The sequence below is a fragment of the Charadrius vociferus genome, unplaced genomic scaffold (genome assembly GCF_000708025.1).
Source record: "Charadrius vociferus isolate BGI_N301 unplaced genomic scaffold, ASM70802v2 scaffold450, whole genome shotgun sequence".
Classification (NCBI taxonomy): Eukaryota; Metazoa; Chordata; class Aves; order Charadriiformes; family Charadriidae; genus Charadrius; species Charadrius vociferus.
The window spans coordinates 449,779-467,192 of record NW_009646931.1 but is presented as its reverse complement, the minus strand read 5'-3'; the positions used below and the strand labels follow the sequence as shown (position 1 = coordinate 467,192).

Here is a 17,414-nt window from a genome sequence, read left to right as displayed (position 1 = left end):
TGTGCTTCACTTAATTTGGGCCTATTTCTACCTGACCCTGGGATTGTTCCACTGAAGTAAAGGCAAAAACTGGAGGATGAAGATAGCACCATTAAAATCTGCATTCTGCAAAAAAATGACAACAGACAATTACTGAAGGAGATTATTGTTTTTCTGGTGTCATAGATTTTGGTGACGTAAAAACCTCAAGTGTTTTACATTTGAATGAGCATATTACGTTAAATGTAATGTCTGCGCATCTGATGCTAACAGCTGTCATTTGTGTGCACCACTATCCGCTTCAGATGGGGTCGGATCCCCATGGGTGCTGAGGTGCCACAATGCCTGCTGAAGATAACAGAGGTGGTGAGAGCCCAGCACCACTCAGAACTGGACCCAAATACAACTGTTTGCCCTAAATAAAAATGTGATTAAATGAGCAGGAAAATGCTAACGTTAACAAAAGGGTTGGTTTGTGCTTGGAAAACAAGGAGTAATCAAGTCCAAAATGCAGAAAGCCCCCTGAGCCCACTGCTTTAAATCCCAGTATAGTCAGTCAATTTGGTAACACCCTGTGCTAAGAGCACAGCATTTGGTAAAGGCTGAGCGTACTTAATGAAGGCTATTTTACAGTACACAGCCGCAGAGTTGCTACTTTCTTACAGTACCTCCTAAGCAACACATCTTCATGTTATTTCACTTACAGGAAGAATAGTTTATCTTGGAAGCTTCAAAATCTTTTGCTAACGTTGAACAGGTAGGTGTACCGGGAGCAGTTTGCCTGGGCAGTCCTGTATGCAGACTCCGAAATGGTAAGAGGACACAGGGCCTCAGGGACTCCCTGCAGTTCAAGCTCGTTGACGCTCTGATTTCCAACCCCAAACTAACCTTTCCAGGTACACAAACGGCCCTATGCTTATTTCATTACACTTCTTTATAGCAAGCAGTTCTTCCAAGGCCTGACTCTGAATGATGCTGTGTCCTAATAACTTCTAATGACCTTACCAGGTGTGCAAAAGCAAGTTATTGTTCAAAAATATAAAAACAGCCACTCAAAAGAAAAAAGACAACCACTGTTAGCATATTTGTTAAAATAATAAAAGTTACATATCCCTCATTAACTCCTAACTATTTGAAATTGCAGATAAAAGCAAACCATAATTCCGACATCAGCTTTTGTATAAAAATCTGTTCCTAATGTGATTTTTTGCAGTGGGGGTGATTGATCAGGAAAAAACATCCATTTAAAAATGGACTCAATCCTGCAACATCCTATTTCCACAAAGGAAAATGTACTTCCAGAAAAAAACCCTATATCTATTATTTCGTACTCACTGGTTTGAACATGGACAGTCAAAATTTCTTTTTAAACATACACTAGGCAATTGCTATCCAACTACCCAATGTTTCCTTGGCAGACACTTTTCCTAAACTCCATGTTATCTTTTAAGATAATTTTGTACAACTGAGCATTTACACTAAGAAAAAAGAAGCGCAAGGGGGGGGGGAGGGATGGGGAATTTTTACGAACAGACTTATCCTGATTATTTTTATAATGAAATACATGGGTGGAAGTATGGTTCTCAGTCTGTTCTCTCATGGCTTAATCAACAGTATAAGCCAGTACAAGCCCGAACAGATTACCTGCCAGGCTGATCTATATGCTAGGCTACAGCAAATCTGATTTAAGACTGCAAAATAAGCCAACACCTTGTCTTCACAGCACAGTAAATCGAGGGTGAATTGTTTATTTTTTACATGATGCCAGTCTATAATGCAGATTGTTGACTCTAAATCATGTTTTCTCTGACTTTTTTTTGGTCACAAATGTCCTTGAGGAAATGTTTTTCCATATAAGTAAGCAGGCTGTGAAAATGGGACTGCATAGCCAAATGTGTCTCAAAGAAAGCCATATAGGCTATAAAGTTCTCCTCTCCAAAAAGGAGTAGTCTGCATGGGGAGAGATAGTTTTATGTAAAGGTACAGCCATCCCTTAAAATCTCGCTTGTAATGAACCTAGAGAGATGTTTGTTTTAGTTCAGATCATTCAGTGGATCCACTGAAAAAACCTGCTAGAAAAGGGTCAGCTTCTCATTTTCCACCCATTAGCTCTGTTTCAGACTAGCAAAACATATGATCCAAAAAAACCTGCTTTTACTGTAGCAATACAATATCACTGAAGTTCCTGTCACCAATATAAACAAGAACAAGATGTCTCATTCAGTGAACATAAATAATCACAAGCACAACTGCTACTCTTGCAAGAGAAAGCCTGAGGCAGAGTCTTGAAATGTGGAAAAAAAGGACCAAGGATGCTGCTTTCTGAACAAATACCTATCGCAGTGCTCAAATTTCTATTTTCTGACCTCCAAAACTAAGGGAAGGAGCTGTAGGTGTTAGCTGTATATGAAAATCGGGCCCCCAAGGGTCCAATATTACATACAAGTGACCCAGTCTTGCTGTCACTGATATCAATAGAAGTTTTGGTAAGGGTTTCAATGAGAGGAGGACTGGGTCACTGCGGCCTGGGAACACTCTAAGGAATAGCCAGTGCTCTTCCATGCTGCAGCTTTAACAAACAAAACATTGTGGTTCATGCTTTCCATCTGCAGTGCTATAGAGATTGCAGGCACTTTTGGAAATACCAGTCAGTGAGTAACGCTGACCCCTGCACATACCTCGGCAGAGGTACATGCTTTGCAAGCGTTTATGCGAGCCATGTGCTTTCAAGATAAATACATGAAAGTGCATAAACCAAGCAGTATCTACATTTTTCATGCCCACAGCTCCTTTAGTGCAGTTCGTGATTTCATGCATGACCACAGCAGGCATACAAAACAGACTGCACTGGAATTCGCCTTCAGGAGAACTAAGAAATGGTGCCTGGGAAGTGTCCCTTTCCGATCCTAGTAAGACAGATCCCAGGGACCTAGACGATGGATTGCTGCAATACCTCTCATCAATTGCTAACTTCAGGCTATCCTAAAGATTCAAAATTTATACCATTCATTTGTAACATTTACAGGAAAGCACTAAGGGACAGTGGGTGGTACTAATCTTTTCTTTGGGCCTAATAGTCTTGCCCTATCATACCCACTGTGCTGCTGCAATGCTTAATCTCATAGCCCATCATTTTAAGCTTATCACTTCGTTTTCTGAATTCTTTGGTTGCTTCTGCTTTCATTGCCTTGAGCATAGGTTCCTGGACTTTACTTTGGGTAACACACGCTCAATTAAATACATATATATTGGTCACCTGAACCAGAAAGGAAACCAACTCCTTCCAAACAAGCAGGTTTGGAACATGAAAGACTGGTGTCCTCTGACAATAAAAGTCCTTTCCTGTAGTTTCAGTCTGTTTAAATGCTTACCAAATATTGCACCTTCAAATTCGTCATAAAGTTAATCCCCAACCTAAATATGCAAGAACAAAACAAAGTGACTAACCTACAAGGTTATTTTTGTGTTTTAATTTTGGATGCTAGCTGTTTGACAGGCTGATCAGCCAAAGAAAAAGAAGTCCTGACATTATTAAAGTTTTAAAAAATTGATCATTTTTTCCTAAATCACAGTCAGAAGCTAAATGAATAATTTCTTTTGCACACAGAACTGCTGAATATGGAAGGTTGCTTCTGCTGTAAATTAAAAAATAATAATGATTTCCATAAAATGTTACATGGAAAATTAATAATGGAGCAAAGTGATTTTGCAGTAGTTTCCTGCACTTTGCAGTTGCAGGTCACTTGTCTTTAACCAAACAATTTTTCTTAGATAAACGACTGTATTTTCAGAAGTGAACAGCTCTTTATTTAAAATATTTAAAACTCCACAAGAAAAACATACACTATCATACTTAGTTATCAGAAACTCCCTCTTATGGACACAGGAAATGAATGAAACTCCACAGGCTCATGGCTCAGAAAGTTTCACCTTCTCACCCCTGTTGAGAAGACTCACAACCCCACCTAAAGATAGCAAGAAAACTTAGCAACAGAGAGTTAGGTAAATTAATTTATACAGTGGAAAAATAAACATTCATCCACCTCTCAGATATGAACCAGATTCCCCCTGCAAAGCATCATAAAAGTTCCCTTTCTACACTGTCCCTTTAGTCATTTCTCCATCTCTTCTGTTCTTCCTAGCTCCTAAAGCTTCCAATATAATGATACTAGGATAGTCCTAAATTATCTTCTTATTTTCGTTGTAAACCCCACAGAAAATCTACCCATCCCTCACCTTTAAGGAGGAAACTCACTGCATCTACAAGTCTTCATGTGATGAGTATTTGTGAAGAGTATTTCTTCTGACACCAGACTAACTACATTTGTTTGTAAAATGACTTACTGTGAAGTCACAGCCAGTGCTTTTCTTGATATCATCCACTGTCAGTCCTTCCCAGATTTCCACAAGGGTCAATCCCTTCTTCTTGTCCACATCAAACACAGCCTGTCAGGTTCAAATAGCACACAATTAATTTTTTATTATCAAAGCAGAAAACGAGGATGTAAGTAGTAATATTGTACAAAATGGTGTGCTGAAGTAGGTAGAGTTCCCTCAGTAACAAAAGATGCCATTATCAAATGGTTTCACTTTTCACTTTTCTGACCACCAATAAAGATTTCTGCTACAGTTATCTGTACCTGAAAGAATCCAAAATATGAGAGGTGTTTTGTGGGAAAACATGCAAGTGGTCTTCATTGCATGAAATGAGGACCATGCCTCCTGCTCCAATCTGGTGAGAACTGGAGGTCCAAAGGCTGAGACGTTCTTTGCTGCAAGACAATCCTCACCAAGAGATCATGAAGGAAAACAGGAAAAGACAACGTGTCCCTCATTCTTCTATTTCATTTTAAGGCCACTAGTGAAATACAGAATGGTTGATCATCTTTGTCAGATTATAAGCTTCTCCAACAGCTATTGCACACCCAGGGCAAACTTTAGTATTTTCAGAAGCTAGCCATGAAAGACAAGATTTCTTGTTTTATTTTAAATAGAGAGCCTGGGAGGAAGTGGCTGAAGGAGCAAAGCCTGTTCTTTCTAATATCTTCATTAGATATGCTTTCCACTTCCAAGGCTCACAATCACATCAAATAAAAACACCTGTAATGGTGACTACCAGAGGGAGATACACAGGTTGCAAGCTAGTTGCCAGGGAAACCATAAGGTCTATAGTCATTTTCTTTAAAAAAAAAAAAAAGTAAATAGAAAAAGACCAGTGGAGACTGAATCTGAAACGAAAGTGATGTCTTAAGCTTATCACAGAAGTCCTAAAGTTCAGCTCTCCTCTGGGCACAAGACTGATTTATGGGACTGAAAAGCGATAGCTCTTCTAGGTCTTAAAAGAGAAGCTGGTCATGAGGAATATACACACTAGGAAGACAGTATGGAAACAGAATTTGCAACACTATCTCAGTACTGTTGTGCACCTGTGTCATCTCCTAATAAAGCAACCTGACCTGAAAAGTGGTGACTCTTAGAAAAATTTCTGCTTGTTGTTTATTTTCTGTCAGTCCTTGTTCACTCTCACTTTTTTGTACCTTACATTTATACATGACCAGTTAGTAGAAGACTGGAAAAACTTCCACATTTTCATTTATTTTACCTTACTTTCTGGATGAAAAAAACCCTTTAAATTACGGTAGCAATATACCACCGGGAGAAAGCAAATTCTACATCAGCACCTTTGATGCATTCTACTTAATATGATAGATGGCTCACAGAGGGACTACTCTAAGCCCTTAGAAATGTAAACACTGATAATAAAAGGAGTATGATTACAGTAAAAACCTTAAGTCACTTATCCTTTGCTGAAAAGATCCACTAATGTACTTTGAGCAGCAGCAATATCAGATGCTCACATGTACTTGCACTGGAGGGTAAATTGCTTCACCAATGGAATCAAGTAAGGACAAAAGAAAAGCGCCGCTACAGCTACAGGTTGTGTTTCTCTGAAAAAGTCTGTAGTATACACCAGGGAAGATGCCAACTGCCTGACACATACGTGCTACACAGTTGCTGGTCTGCCGGAAAAAAAAAAAGGAGCCATGATTACAGCTGTGTTTGAGGATTTGCATCTCATACAGCAAATTTTTGGCATACTTCTCATGCATGGCACCTTTGTTCTGAAGGCATCGAAAAGTACAGTCCAGTATGCTAGATGTCAATGGTGAAAGCTTCAAAGTGAAAAATATGAGCCCCCAGACCTCTGGAATTGAACTTCAAGGGAATTACGCCCTTCATTAGCAACAGATACCGAACACGTTCTTCATTTTTACTAATTACTGAGTGTCCCTTCTTAGGAATAGAGGAGGAAAGTATTGATAAGGATTCAAGAAAAGTACTTTACCTTCTCTGTAATGATGCGGTTTACACATTGTTTCCCAGTAAGGGGCAAATTGCACTTTTCCAAGATTTTATGGACATTGCCCTGTGTTTAACAATATACAGACAAATGTTAATTTTCAAAAACAACACAGCTTACTCAGAATTCAAATACGTACATGAAAATCACAGCTCTGGACATTCAGTGTTATCGAAACATTCACTGTACTCAGAAGACTTCGACTTAACTTCTGTGGCAGATTACATCTTTGGCAATTTGGGACAGTTATTACTTAAATCCCACATACAGGGAGATGACTAAGAATCTCACTGTACCACTGAGCGGACTCCCGAGTTTAGAAGTTCTGCATACTTCTGCTTAATAATTTCTGTTTCCTGCTGCAAGGTCAGGATAAGAGAAACATGGGACCTCACTGATGATTGCAGGAAAAACATTTCTCTGTCTTATACTTTATCACAAACAGTATGTGCAGGATTAGCCATACACACAGGGATTTCAAATCCCCAGGGCTCAAGTGCATAGTCATGCTCTGAAAATAATAAACCCAGTTTCTTTACCCACGTTGAATTCCCATTCCCTCCATCTCTCCAAGAAAGCCCAAAAGCAGACTAAGAGATGAGTGCAAGATGCTCATCTTCAAGTGCTACACAGGAGTTACGTTTTAGAGATGTAAACATAGTAGAAAAGAATGTATATATAGAAAATAGGATTTACCTTACAGCACTTCCTTTTCTGGACTATCAAATGCCAGCTACTCTAAATCCTGGGAAAAGTATTACCTAATGAGAAGACATAGCTTCTGGCATGAAGCTGGGCAGGTAAGGTTTGGGTGGTGAGTTTTTTTCCTTATTTTTTTTTTCCCCTTCTTTTTTCTTTATTTTTTTTCTTCAATTTTTTTAATAGGAGTTCACAAATGGCTTTAGATCCTGATAAATGAATGTAGGCTGCAATAGCTCTGGATGTATAAAAGAGATGGATCGCTACAATTTTAGTCAGTATTTGTAGGCGTTTTACAGAGGTAGCATAAAGTGCGCATTTCTCCCATTATCACATGCTTTCATTTTTTCTCTAATTATCAATTTTCAGTTATGCATTTCAAAACTCTTAGAGTATTACATGTCCCATTTAACCATGTGAATGCAATACTTTTAAAATGTACAATCATCAGTTTGCCTTAGGGCTTAATATGAACTCAGGAACCAACTCTCAGCCAGTTTGACTCCTGAGTGATAACCAAATGAGCAAACCATGTGCTTCTGCATTTACCTTTTTCTGCAAGGAAATACTTTTTTCTAATGCTAATTATACTGTCAAGATCTGCATCTGGTATCAAGGCAACTACTCTGATGAAACTTGCTCACTCTTAATGAAAATAATGACTTGTGACAGTGTTATTTTCAATTGATCTACTTATATCTTGTCGATCTTGAGGACCTCCCTGTGCACTTTGCCTAAAAGCCAAGATTACAGTGTGCTATTTGTAATATCTTCAGTAACATATCAGGTATGCTTCTCAGCCATATGAAATTAAGCGTCTCTTCTTGGTATCCAATTGAGACTGAAATGCATAGACTTGCAGAGGTGACAGATTGAACAGCTTCTGTGCCCCTGAGAACTGATAAATTCCACCTTCTTAACACTCAAACTGAAGATTATTGTATTGCCAGTTAGCATTAAAGGTGGCTTTTTCCATCAGGGCACTATCAGAATAGGAATCCAGATGGAACTCCATGATTTTTTACCCTCTGAGTTTATATGGGATTTATTCAGATAAAGGAAGACTGTTGTGTAGATCCATAAAACCTTAAGGTGTTTCAGTCTGCTTTAAGTAAAAAATTCTGTTGTTGGAGAACAAAAATGTCCTTAATCTTCCACAACACATTGAAATCAAAACTATTCACAATGATGGAAAGCAGCTTTCAATGCAGTGCTCCATGTTTCAATCACATCCAAATCAAGTACTTAACACTATCTTCCATTCTATTTTTCTGAATGGTGTAGACAACTCGTTTCGTAACATGGAACAATTACCAGCCATTACTTTACTATGTTTTGCAAAACATGTCAATAATGGTATGGGGGTAAGAACTTGGCGTTTATTTCTCTTAGGCAATATTTAGCAGATTAGGTACAGACGAACAGTGACTGTTTAGAGATTAAATAACAACATTACATTCTATTATTTTTCTTCATGATTATAAACAAAAGACTAGCTTACCAAAAAATACATTAAGAAATACCATAAAGAATGAGACTTAAGGTTCATTTGGCAAATGTTTCACAGTGGCCTAAGCATATGGAGCAAAAATTGAGCCCCCCCTTCCATAGATGTACCCTCCTGGTTCCTGGCATGCTGTGATGTATAGACTTCCTGAGCTACAGACTGCTTCTGGGCAATGCTATTTCATTGTCACTGATGAACTTAACTTCATAAAATGGTTTAGTCCCTTTCATACAGACTTAATTCTTTGAGCTTCTGCATCATCCCCCTCATCATCCAGAACTTCATTAGCCAGCTAGGAAAAATGTTTCTGGTTGTTTTAAACATGCTGGTTGATAATTTCAGTTGGCTACCCCTACTTATTTTGTAAGGCAGTGACAAGCCATTCTGCATCTACCTTCTCCAGGCCCTTATTATTTTGTGTATTTCTACGTTACCCTTCCCCAATAGTGTCTCTTAAGCTGAAGAGCCTTCTACAAAACTAATTTCATGTTGTTTCATCTTTGTTCTGTACCTTTTGGTTTTCATTACAAGTAAAAAATTAAGTAATTAAAAATGTAACTAATTTGGGGCAGGGCATATTTAGTTTTGTTTGTAATATACTCCATATCAGAATTTAAACAGATGAAAATTGCTTGAGTATTTATTTCAGTGTTAAGATAGATACTAGTTTTGCCCTCATAATTATGTGTAAATTATATTTTGCCTGCACTGCAAGGACTCAGCCTATTTCTATGTTTAAGAACTGCATCATTGTACTGAAAGGAGAATGCACTTTTAAATTCTTAGAAAACTTATTTTAATGTTTAACAAGCCATTACTATTACACAAAACAATTGAAAAGGATTAAAAGATCCTTCACAAGATCACAAATCAGACAAAACTGATTGCTAGAACTACCCATAGCAGCAACTTTTGAACATGTCCATTGAAGGTGCTGGGTATATCACATGACCTTCCACTCTACTTCAACCCATCAAATCTTGACTGCTGTTGATTTACAGAAGACTTTGGCATCTAATGATAGATTTCTTACTATTTATTTGGAGAATAAGATGACAAAAATGTCCCTATACTATAAAGCCAGCAGACACAACAGACTGCCAAAGTACATGCAGACATTTTTTTCACTCAGTAGCACTCTGGGCTTTGAGCAGGATGAAGGATTGCTGCTCTGATGCATAGATGTAGATGAAATACATTTGTGAGAAAATCTTTGGTGTAAAGAATTAAAAAGCCATGAATATAAAATTGGCTCTGTAAGAAGCATTCACCCCCAAAAAAACCTCCTGACTTTCAGAACTGGTCTTACAGGTGCTAAATTTGCTTGTGTGTGTATATATATTAAAAAGAAAAAAAAAGAAAAAAAAAAAAGAGGAGCACCTGAAAACTGTAACAGAAACTTTTGATTTCCAAACATTAGATCTCCATATTTCACCATCTTCACTTTGAACAAACAAGAAGAAGCAGTATGAAGACCTCAAAAAGATGCTAACTAAGCAGAAGAAACGGTGCCAATAATACCCTTCATTTTAAAGTAAGAGTAACTTGCAAAATCATGCCCATGGTTTAGTTTTGCAGTGTCTTCTCACAAAAGCAGAAAAAAAAAATTTATGAAAGCCTGTAACTGGCTCTCTACAAGTCCACACCAGGCATACCATGTACATATATGTTATGTATACATATGCCAAAATAGCTAAGTGTATGCCTGGACTGCTTTTAACAGTGAACTTATCTGTGTTTCCATCTTTTTCTGGTTTCAGTACTCCTACTGACAATTAACCAACATGCAAACAACTTCCAAGCACTGTAATGAAAAAACATATTGTTACTAGTATATTTAAGAGAAAAAACTAGCATGAATAATTACACTGTGTGTGGACTGTGAGCTTTAACCAAATTCCACAGTAACTAGAAATTTAGCATAAATGTTTTTTCATTAATACCTGAAGTATTTGTCTGAGCACATGGATAATTACACACCCAGTTTTTGTGAGGCTGTGATACTGATGAGAGTTGTATAGATTAATTTATTTGAATTTCACTTATTTATAGATATGCATGAAAAAAATAGTGGGTGAGACTCAGCCCTGTTACTGAAAATGTGCACCTTGAGATCACAGCTTAGTATAAACTGTGAAACTACTATATTTTTCAACAATTATTTTTCTAGAGTGAAAATTCTTTCTTCATATTTACATATTTACTATGGTTTGCCATGAAAATTCCTTATGCTTGCCCTTATGCATTCTGACAGGGGTATTATCTTGAGCAATACACAACTAATTCTTATTGCAGACACACAACAAATTTGGAATAACAAAAAAAAAAGAAATTAAACAAAAAATTCATTTTTAAACATTTGGTATAGTTCCCTGAAAATAAGTATTTTTGTCCTCCAGTACATTTTTCTCACAGTTCGGACAGTCCTGTTTTAGAAGTTTCAAGGGACAAGTTTCCTATGACCTTCTAAGGGAGACCACTGTTTATATCTATAAAACTTCCCCCACACAGTAGTCTCTAAATTAACCTCTATCACATAGCGATGTAAGGCAGCCTGCATCTCATCATGCCAAAAAGATCTATTCTATTAAGCTGCCAGTACCAATTTGACTGGCAACTTCAAAGGTAAATATCTTTCCATCATAACAAGTATTTAACCATGGGGAACCTAATTTTTCAAATTATTCTGAGGCAAGGAGTAAAACCTCTGGGGTAGCATCTACTGTAGCTCTGGCAATTGCCAATCATTAAATCTGCATGAAGTAACTAAAAAATGTGTGCAGCTTTTAAACATCAAGTTAATATTTCATCTTTTTCCATGGTGAATGATTCACTTAGAAGAGGAACCATACTAACCTAGCCTCCTGTTGCACCTCCATAACAAACAGAAAAACTGTCAAATCCCCACAAAGTAGCAGAATGAATGTAAGATGTCTTATTTTTTTCCTTCTTCCTTTTTGGTACAGCACAAAATTCTTATTTATAAAGAGTGGCAGAGCCTTACCTTGGCTGAGTGCTCCATGGTGACAACCACTTTGGTCTGCGCACTGGATACCAGGTCCATGGCACCCCCCATTCCTTTTACCATCTTACCCTAAAATTAAATTTTTAATGGAAATGTAAATTTTTTATTATTTAAATCCCGCATAGAAAGACCACCTATTTCATCACCACTGTATTCAAACACTAACAAAGCTTCACCAGAGCAGTAACGGCTGCCTCAGTCTAGGCTGTATATGACGGAAACAGGAAAAGAATGATGAGCAGAGTAAGGATCCACTGCCATAGCTGGTGCCCTGGGGTGTAACTTAAATCTGGGTAGTACCATTAGCTTAATGGAAGCCCTGACACTGAGGAGCAATGAATTTAGTTCCAATGGTTCTGACATTAGAAAAGCAAAGTGTTCATTCTCCTGTTGGTAGAAATGTCATTACTTCCTCAAAACAAATCTTTGCTTATGAAATGTAGCAACAAGAACATCTGAGCACTCTCCACCTGCCAGTTTAGAAAGCCATGGCTCATATCACTGTATCAGCACAAACTGACCTTTTTATTCTATTCCAGATGTTAGTGGATGTCATTTCAGAATATGGGCAAATAAATAAATGTGGATTAGTATTCACTGCTGTTTGTCCCTCAAACCAAGCACTGCTTTCTGCCTCTGTGACTTAAAGGGTGTCCAAATTGCACCTATTATCACAGCAGCTGTATTACGGCTTGATGTTCAGCTACTTCTATTTTTACTTTCCGTAACGTTACAGCACTCAACCCCTGCCTGCTTCTACCACCTTAAACTGAACACATGTGATCTTGGAAGGTAAGAGACTTGGCACACTTCCGATGGCAAATGACCCTAAGTACAAAGTTCTATCAATACGAGCAGAGCAGTCATTTTTGGACAACAAGTGCCAGACCCTAAAAACCAAACAAGGCAACAACCTGCTATGCCACTCCAGAGTTGCTGAGGAGGTCAAAAAGTGGAGTGGAACATCAAGACACCTGCATGATAGGGGACGTTAGTAGGAAACACAAGGCAAGGAATTTTACAGATTAAAATAAACTAACTTCTGTCTCAAGTGTTTTGCATTTGCTCCCTTTTGACTGGTTATTAGCGGCAATTAAAATAAATTATGGACAGTAATACAATGGACATTTTGTTATACCTAAAACCTAAAAGTATATGGTTAAACGACTAGAAAACTTCCTAGTATAAAGCTTTTGTCTTAAGCTTCCTTTTATTAGCTAAGTGATTCAATACCTTACTAGCATCAGTACTTACGGTCCATGACCTAAAACATATGGAAAATACTTTTCTTACTAAGCTGACAGGCCAGCAACTTATTAGTATCTTGATCATTATCGCCTCTTGATCATAACGAAGGGAATATACCCCCCCCCCACCCGGAAATTTTCTTATTTTCTTACTGTTTGCACAGTTAAGAATAAATCATAAAATCATATCTTGCTATATCCATAAATAAGCCTTTCGGAATTTGTCAGGTCAGATTAATATTTAATATTAATAACATTAACATTACTACTAAATATTTCTTTGCAAACACAAATCTGAGAGGGATGAGAGGATTCATCTCTGTCCTTAACTTCCTGGCACTGCTCAGATCATTCTCCATCCTACCTGGAAACACAGAGCTCTTACAGAGACTGCAGTGACCTCTAACCTGCCTGCCAGAGGCTCACTGACAAGATAATGCAGAGCAGCTGAAGATGATGGATTGCCTCTCCAGTAGCTCAGAATATGTTTGCATTGAGGATTATGCTATCAATACACCTGTCCTGACAATGCTGTTAGTTCTTTTTCAGGCTTTTTAGTTCTATTAACTAGTAAAGACCTATAACAACTAGGAAATATCTGAAGAAATATGCACCAATGAAGGACAAACAACGACAAATCTACTGCTGGAGAAGCTGTCATACACGACTGAGAGAAAAGACCTCCTCCTGTGTGTGTGCAGAAGCAGGAAAATGCAAGTAAAGTTGAAAAGGAGTTAGGCACCTTTAAATTGCTACATCTGCTCCTCCTCTTTAGGCAAACATCACTGTAGGGTGCCTCGTGAAGCAAATCAATTAAGCATTAACTCCAACTAGCCAAGTAATGACATGCTTTTATTTTGAGGAATATCCAAAGCATAAGAGCCTTATATTACTCTCAGTACATCTACCAAACTCCCACAACTTGCACTTTCCCCCAAAACATACTGGCATAGGGGACAGCTGCATCCTAAATTTGAATTAAAATGCTTGAGACTAAAAGGTGATTCCCAAAAGACATTTTGTTCCTTTTTGCCTAGGATAAGCATGCAGACCAAAACAGTTCCGAGATTTATAAACACTGCACATTTATAAGCAACAAGCAATTTCTGTTTCTTTGCAATTTTAATAGCATATTTAATTGCACTGACATAATTCAGATTGTTTTATTTGAATACTTTGCATGTAATATTCAGCCTGTCATAAAAATAAACATTTTCACCTCCTGAAGACCACTTCCAACAGCCACCTCTGCTGTGAAATCTCTGAAAAAAGCTAAATCAGGTTTGCAGTGCTGGATACTAGCTGAGGTGGGAACTACAGATTTCACTTCAAATAATGTTAATTTTTATTTCTTTTTGATTGAACAGGGCAAATTGCAAAAAGTAAAACTCTTCACTCTTGGATATTCAATAAGGCATTTAAGTGTAATGTAAGAACCTGTACAAAGCTCAATTGTTTTAAACAATTAATAAAATAAAAAAGGAGGTATTTCAAATAAGCAACTGCTAAAGTACATTTGCAGGTTTCCTGCATCTTCTTAGCATGTTGGTAAGGTCCAGGGTTTGCATCCCCTCCCATTGATTTATTTAAAATTATTTTTGTTAGTTCCCAAATACATTGGTGTTGCTAGCTTAAGAAACCAGAAAGAAAGACTTAGTTCAATGGTAGAGCACCGGTAATTTGAAGCACTATTATAACACCCACTTCATCAGCAAGAGCTTGAAGTGAGAAGAAAAGCTTTTTGAATTAGCCATGCGCTTCCTGGGAGGTCCAATGTTGCTAATATTTATACAGAGGGTTAGGTAGAGGACAGAAACAAACTGACATTTTCCTTGTAGCTTCTCAGTTTCCACACAAGTTCCATATTGCTGGGAGGAATTCTGCTTTTCCTGTTGTGCTTCATCAGCAGTTCTTGCTAAGCCTCAGTCCAAATAATCTTGGGGTGCAAGAGGTGGAAATTCATGGACCTAATGAATTATCTTTTATATTTAATTAAGATATTCAGCTCTTCTGCTTCTCTGCTGCCATAAACTCACAGAAAATTAGTCAGATTTCTTACAACGCCTACTTATTGCAAAACAAATTATTTTGCTATTGTGGTAATGGGGCATCTTTAAGAAAATATGAGAGAAGGGTACATATTTTCTCATCTGATATCTTCATATTGGAACATCATTTGAGTGGTCAAAATATAACATTAAAGAGTCTGAGAATGTAATTTAGCCTAACAGTAATTCCTAAACAGATACCTTGCTTGTTTTGGTCACTTGCAGCATCCAAGATAATCTTTGGCATTCCAGCAGAAGCCTGTGAGTACTCCAAGGTGGGCAAGACAGTCCAAGATATTTTTCAAGAGAATGTGAAGGTTTTCCACAACCGTATTGCAAGCGAGAAAAATGCTATAGCAAGCAGGAAACAATTTACAAGAAAATTCAGACTAAAAAGAGGTGGCTGAGAGAAAAGAGGAAAATTCAGGAGCTTTCAAACACTGTTAAGATCTTGAATCCATGCTGGTGTCTTAAACCCTTCCTCTATATTCCCAGGGGGAAGGACTTTTCTTCTGTAACTGAATTTTATAGCTACTCCCAACATCATAGGATAAAATGCCTCTGAACTGATCTTGGTTATGTTAAAAGAACATAATCTTTTGAGACTAACACATATCACATCAACAGTACAGCAAAGCAGATGCTACTGACACGTTCAAGAAACAGTGAAAACTTATCAGTGGTAAACGCAGAGTTTGAAGGATTAGAATGCAGATGGGAATAAAAGCTTGAATAATTCAATTTAAAACTGAGTATCAAAGGACAGACAAGGTGAAAATCTATACCTGTTTGAAAAGGAACTGAGCTGCTTCCCTGTTAAGAGTTCTTGTCTGTGTTGCCAACTGCCCTAATACTGTATTAAATAAATAGAATTTAGTCTGAAATTTGTTTCTCCTTCCATAAAATAAAAGAAAGAATACATATGCCTCACACTATGCTCAAAGTTAGTAAAACTACTATTTCAAAAACTCTTACAGAAGATAATGAATGCTTCTAATTTAAACTACAGTCTTCATGCAGGCTTCCCATTCAATCTGAATTTTCAGGCATCACCTTGAACAAGATACCTACGATGACAGAGTAGAGATTTTAAGAATGTCAGTATGACCACAGAATGTCTGTGGTCTCTGATGACCACAGACACAGACTAGGTGGCAGGTACAGAATCCATCACGAGTCTCAGCTTCCTCATGAAAGGAAATAATTATATCATGCCAGGGACAGCGACTAAAATTCAGAGCAACTGGAACAGTATGAACTCCACAGAGAAAAGCAGAAATGAAGGTAATGCAGTGGATACAAGATACTTCCATCTCCATCATCAATGGCGCTAACTCTGCAGTCAAAAGCATGAACTTAGGACCGCTTCAAAGGTTTCTGCTCTGCCCCTCTCTGCAGTGCTATGTGTGCACTAACACAGGTTACTCACACAGGTCTCCCTCTCCATATAGGTACTGCCTGTCTTCACAGATACGTCAGCTTCAAATGACACACACAGCACAAGTTAAGTTGTATATAGCCCTGATAACCTCCTATTTAACAAAAATATCTTGTCAATTGTTGTGGGGTTAGATGTGATTTGTTTAGGGTTTTTTTGTTTGTTTGGAGGGGTGCCTATTAGCACAGACCTTAGCTTTGCACAAAAAAGATACCAAAAAGAAGGTAATATTAAAACAATATGTATGCAAAAATCTTCTCTAAAAACATAAAAATGTAGATGACAATCCTTTGCTCATTGTTCAGCCCAGAGTCTAAAGGAAAAGTACGTTTATAGCTGATTCTAAAATGAAAGCCACAACTCTTCCAGATTTCACTTTCTATCTCTTCAGTGAAAAAGACTGGATGAAGAATGTATCAAAAAAGACAGAAAAAGATGAAGATTAAGTGTTCTGAGATATACTTTCTTATACTATTTTCCACTGATTTTATGTCCTATATAGGGCACAATTACCGAATTATTTTAATTATACTGTCAACTATGACAGCTAAATTAGATACTACTCTGAGAATATGACCAAGGAACACTGGGAAATCATTAATGGGATTTTTGAATCAGTGAAGTTGATAATGCAACAACACAACAAAGAGTTAATACTGGCTGAATGCAACAAAGCTGAGCACACTCTACATGCACAACAGGGTGAAAACATGCAAAGAAAGTTGGTCAAATTTTATTCATTTATTCTCCCATAAAACTAACTGGAAATAACCATTGGCAACAGATTCAAATTACTGAGTGAAATTCAAACGAATACATCAAGAAACTGCATCTCAGGAGCAACTCAAAACACTCTGTGACATGGTTCATCGAAATGGATTCGCTTTGTAGTGAAGAATGTTATTTCAGTGTAGTGGGACCTTTGCACGCCATTTCCAAAACAAACAGCGTAGCGTGCAATAATTAAATATTACTGCCAACATACTACTAGTCTCACTTGAAAGTGATGGTTCCATATCGTAGTCACAATTGTTACCGCTAACCCACAGACCACGAGTCTTTAGACATATGCTTGCACTTTTGAGACAGGTAGAATTTCTTCAGCTGCTC

At 37.6% G+C, this 17,414-nt stretch overlaps 1 protein-coding gene across 1 annotated transcript in view; it reads right to left on the bottom strand.

Moving 5' to 3' along the window:
* The window catches only part of OXCT1 (3-oxoacid CoA transferase 1), a 93,669-nt gene that overhangs the window by 2,803 nt on the left and 73,452 nt on the right, over positions 1-17,414 (bottom strand). Inside the window, exons 14-16 of the mRNA XM_009894704.1 lie at positions 11,551-11,640; positions 6,326-6,406; positions 4,324-4,425 (exon numbers count right to left, since the gene is read on the bottom strand). Of these exons, the coding sequence (XP_009893006.1) occupies positions 4,324-4,425; positions 6,326-6,406; positions 11,551-11,640 (273 nt within the window). The remainder of the gene's footprint in view (positions 1-4,323; positions 4,426-6,325; positions 6,407-11,550; positions 11,641-17,414) is intronic.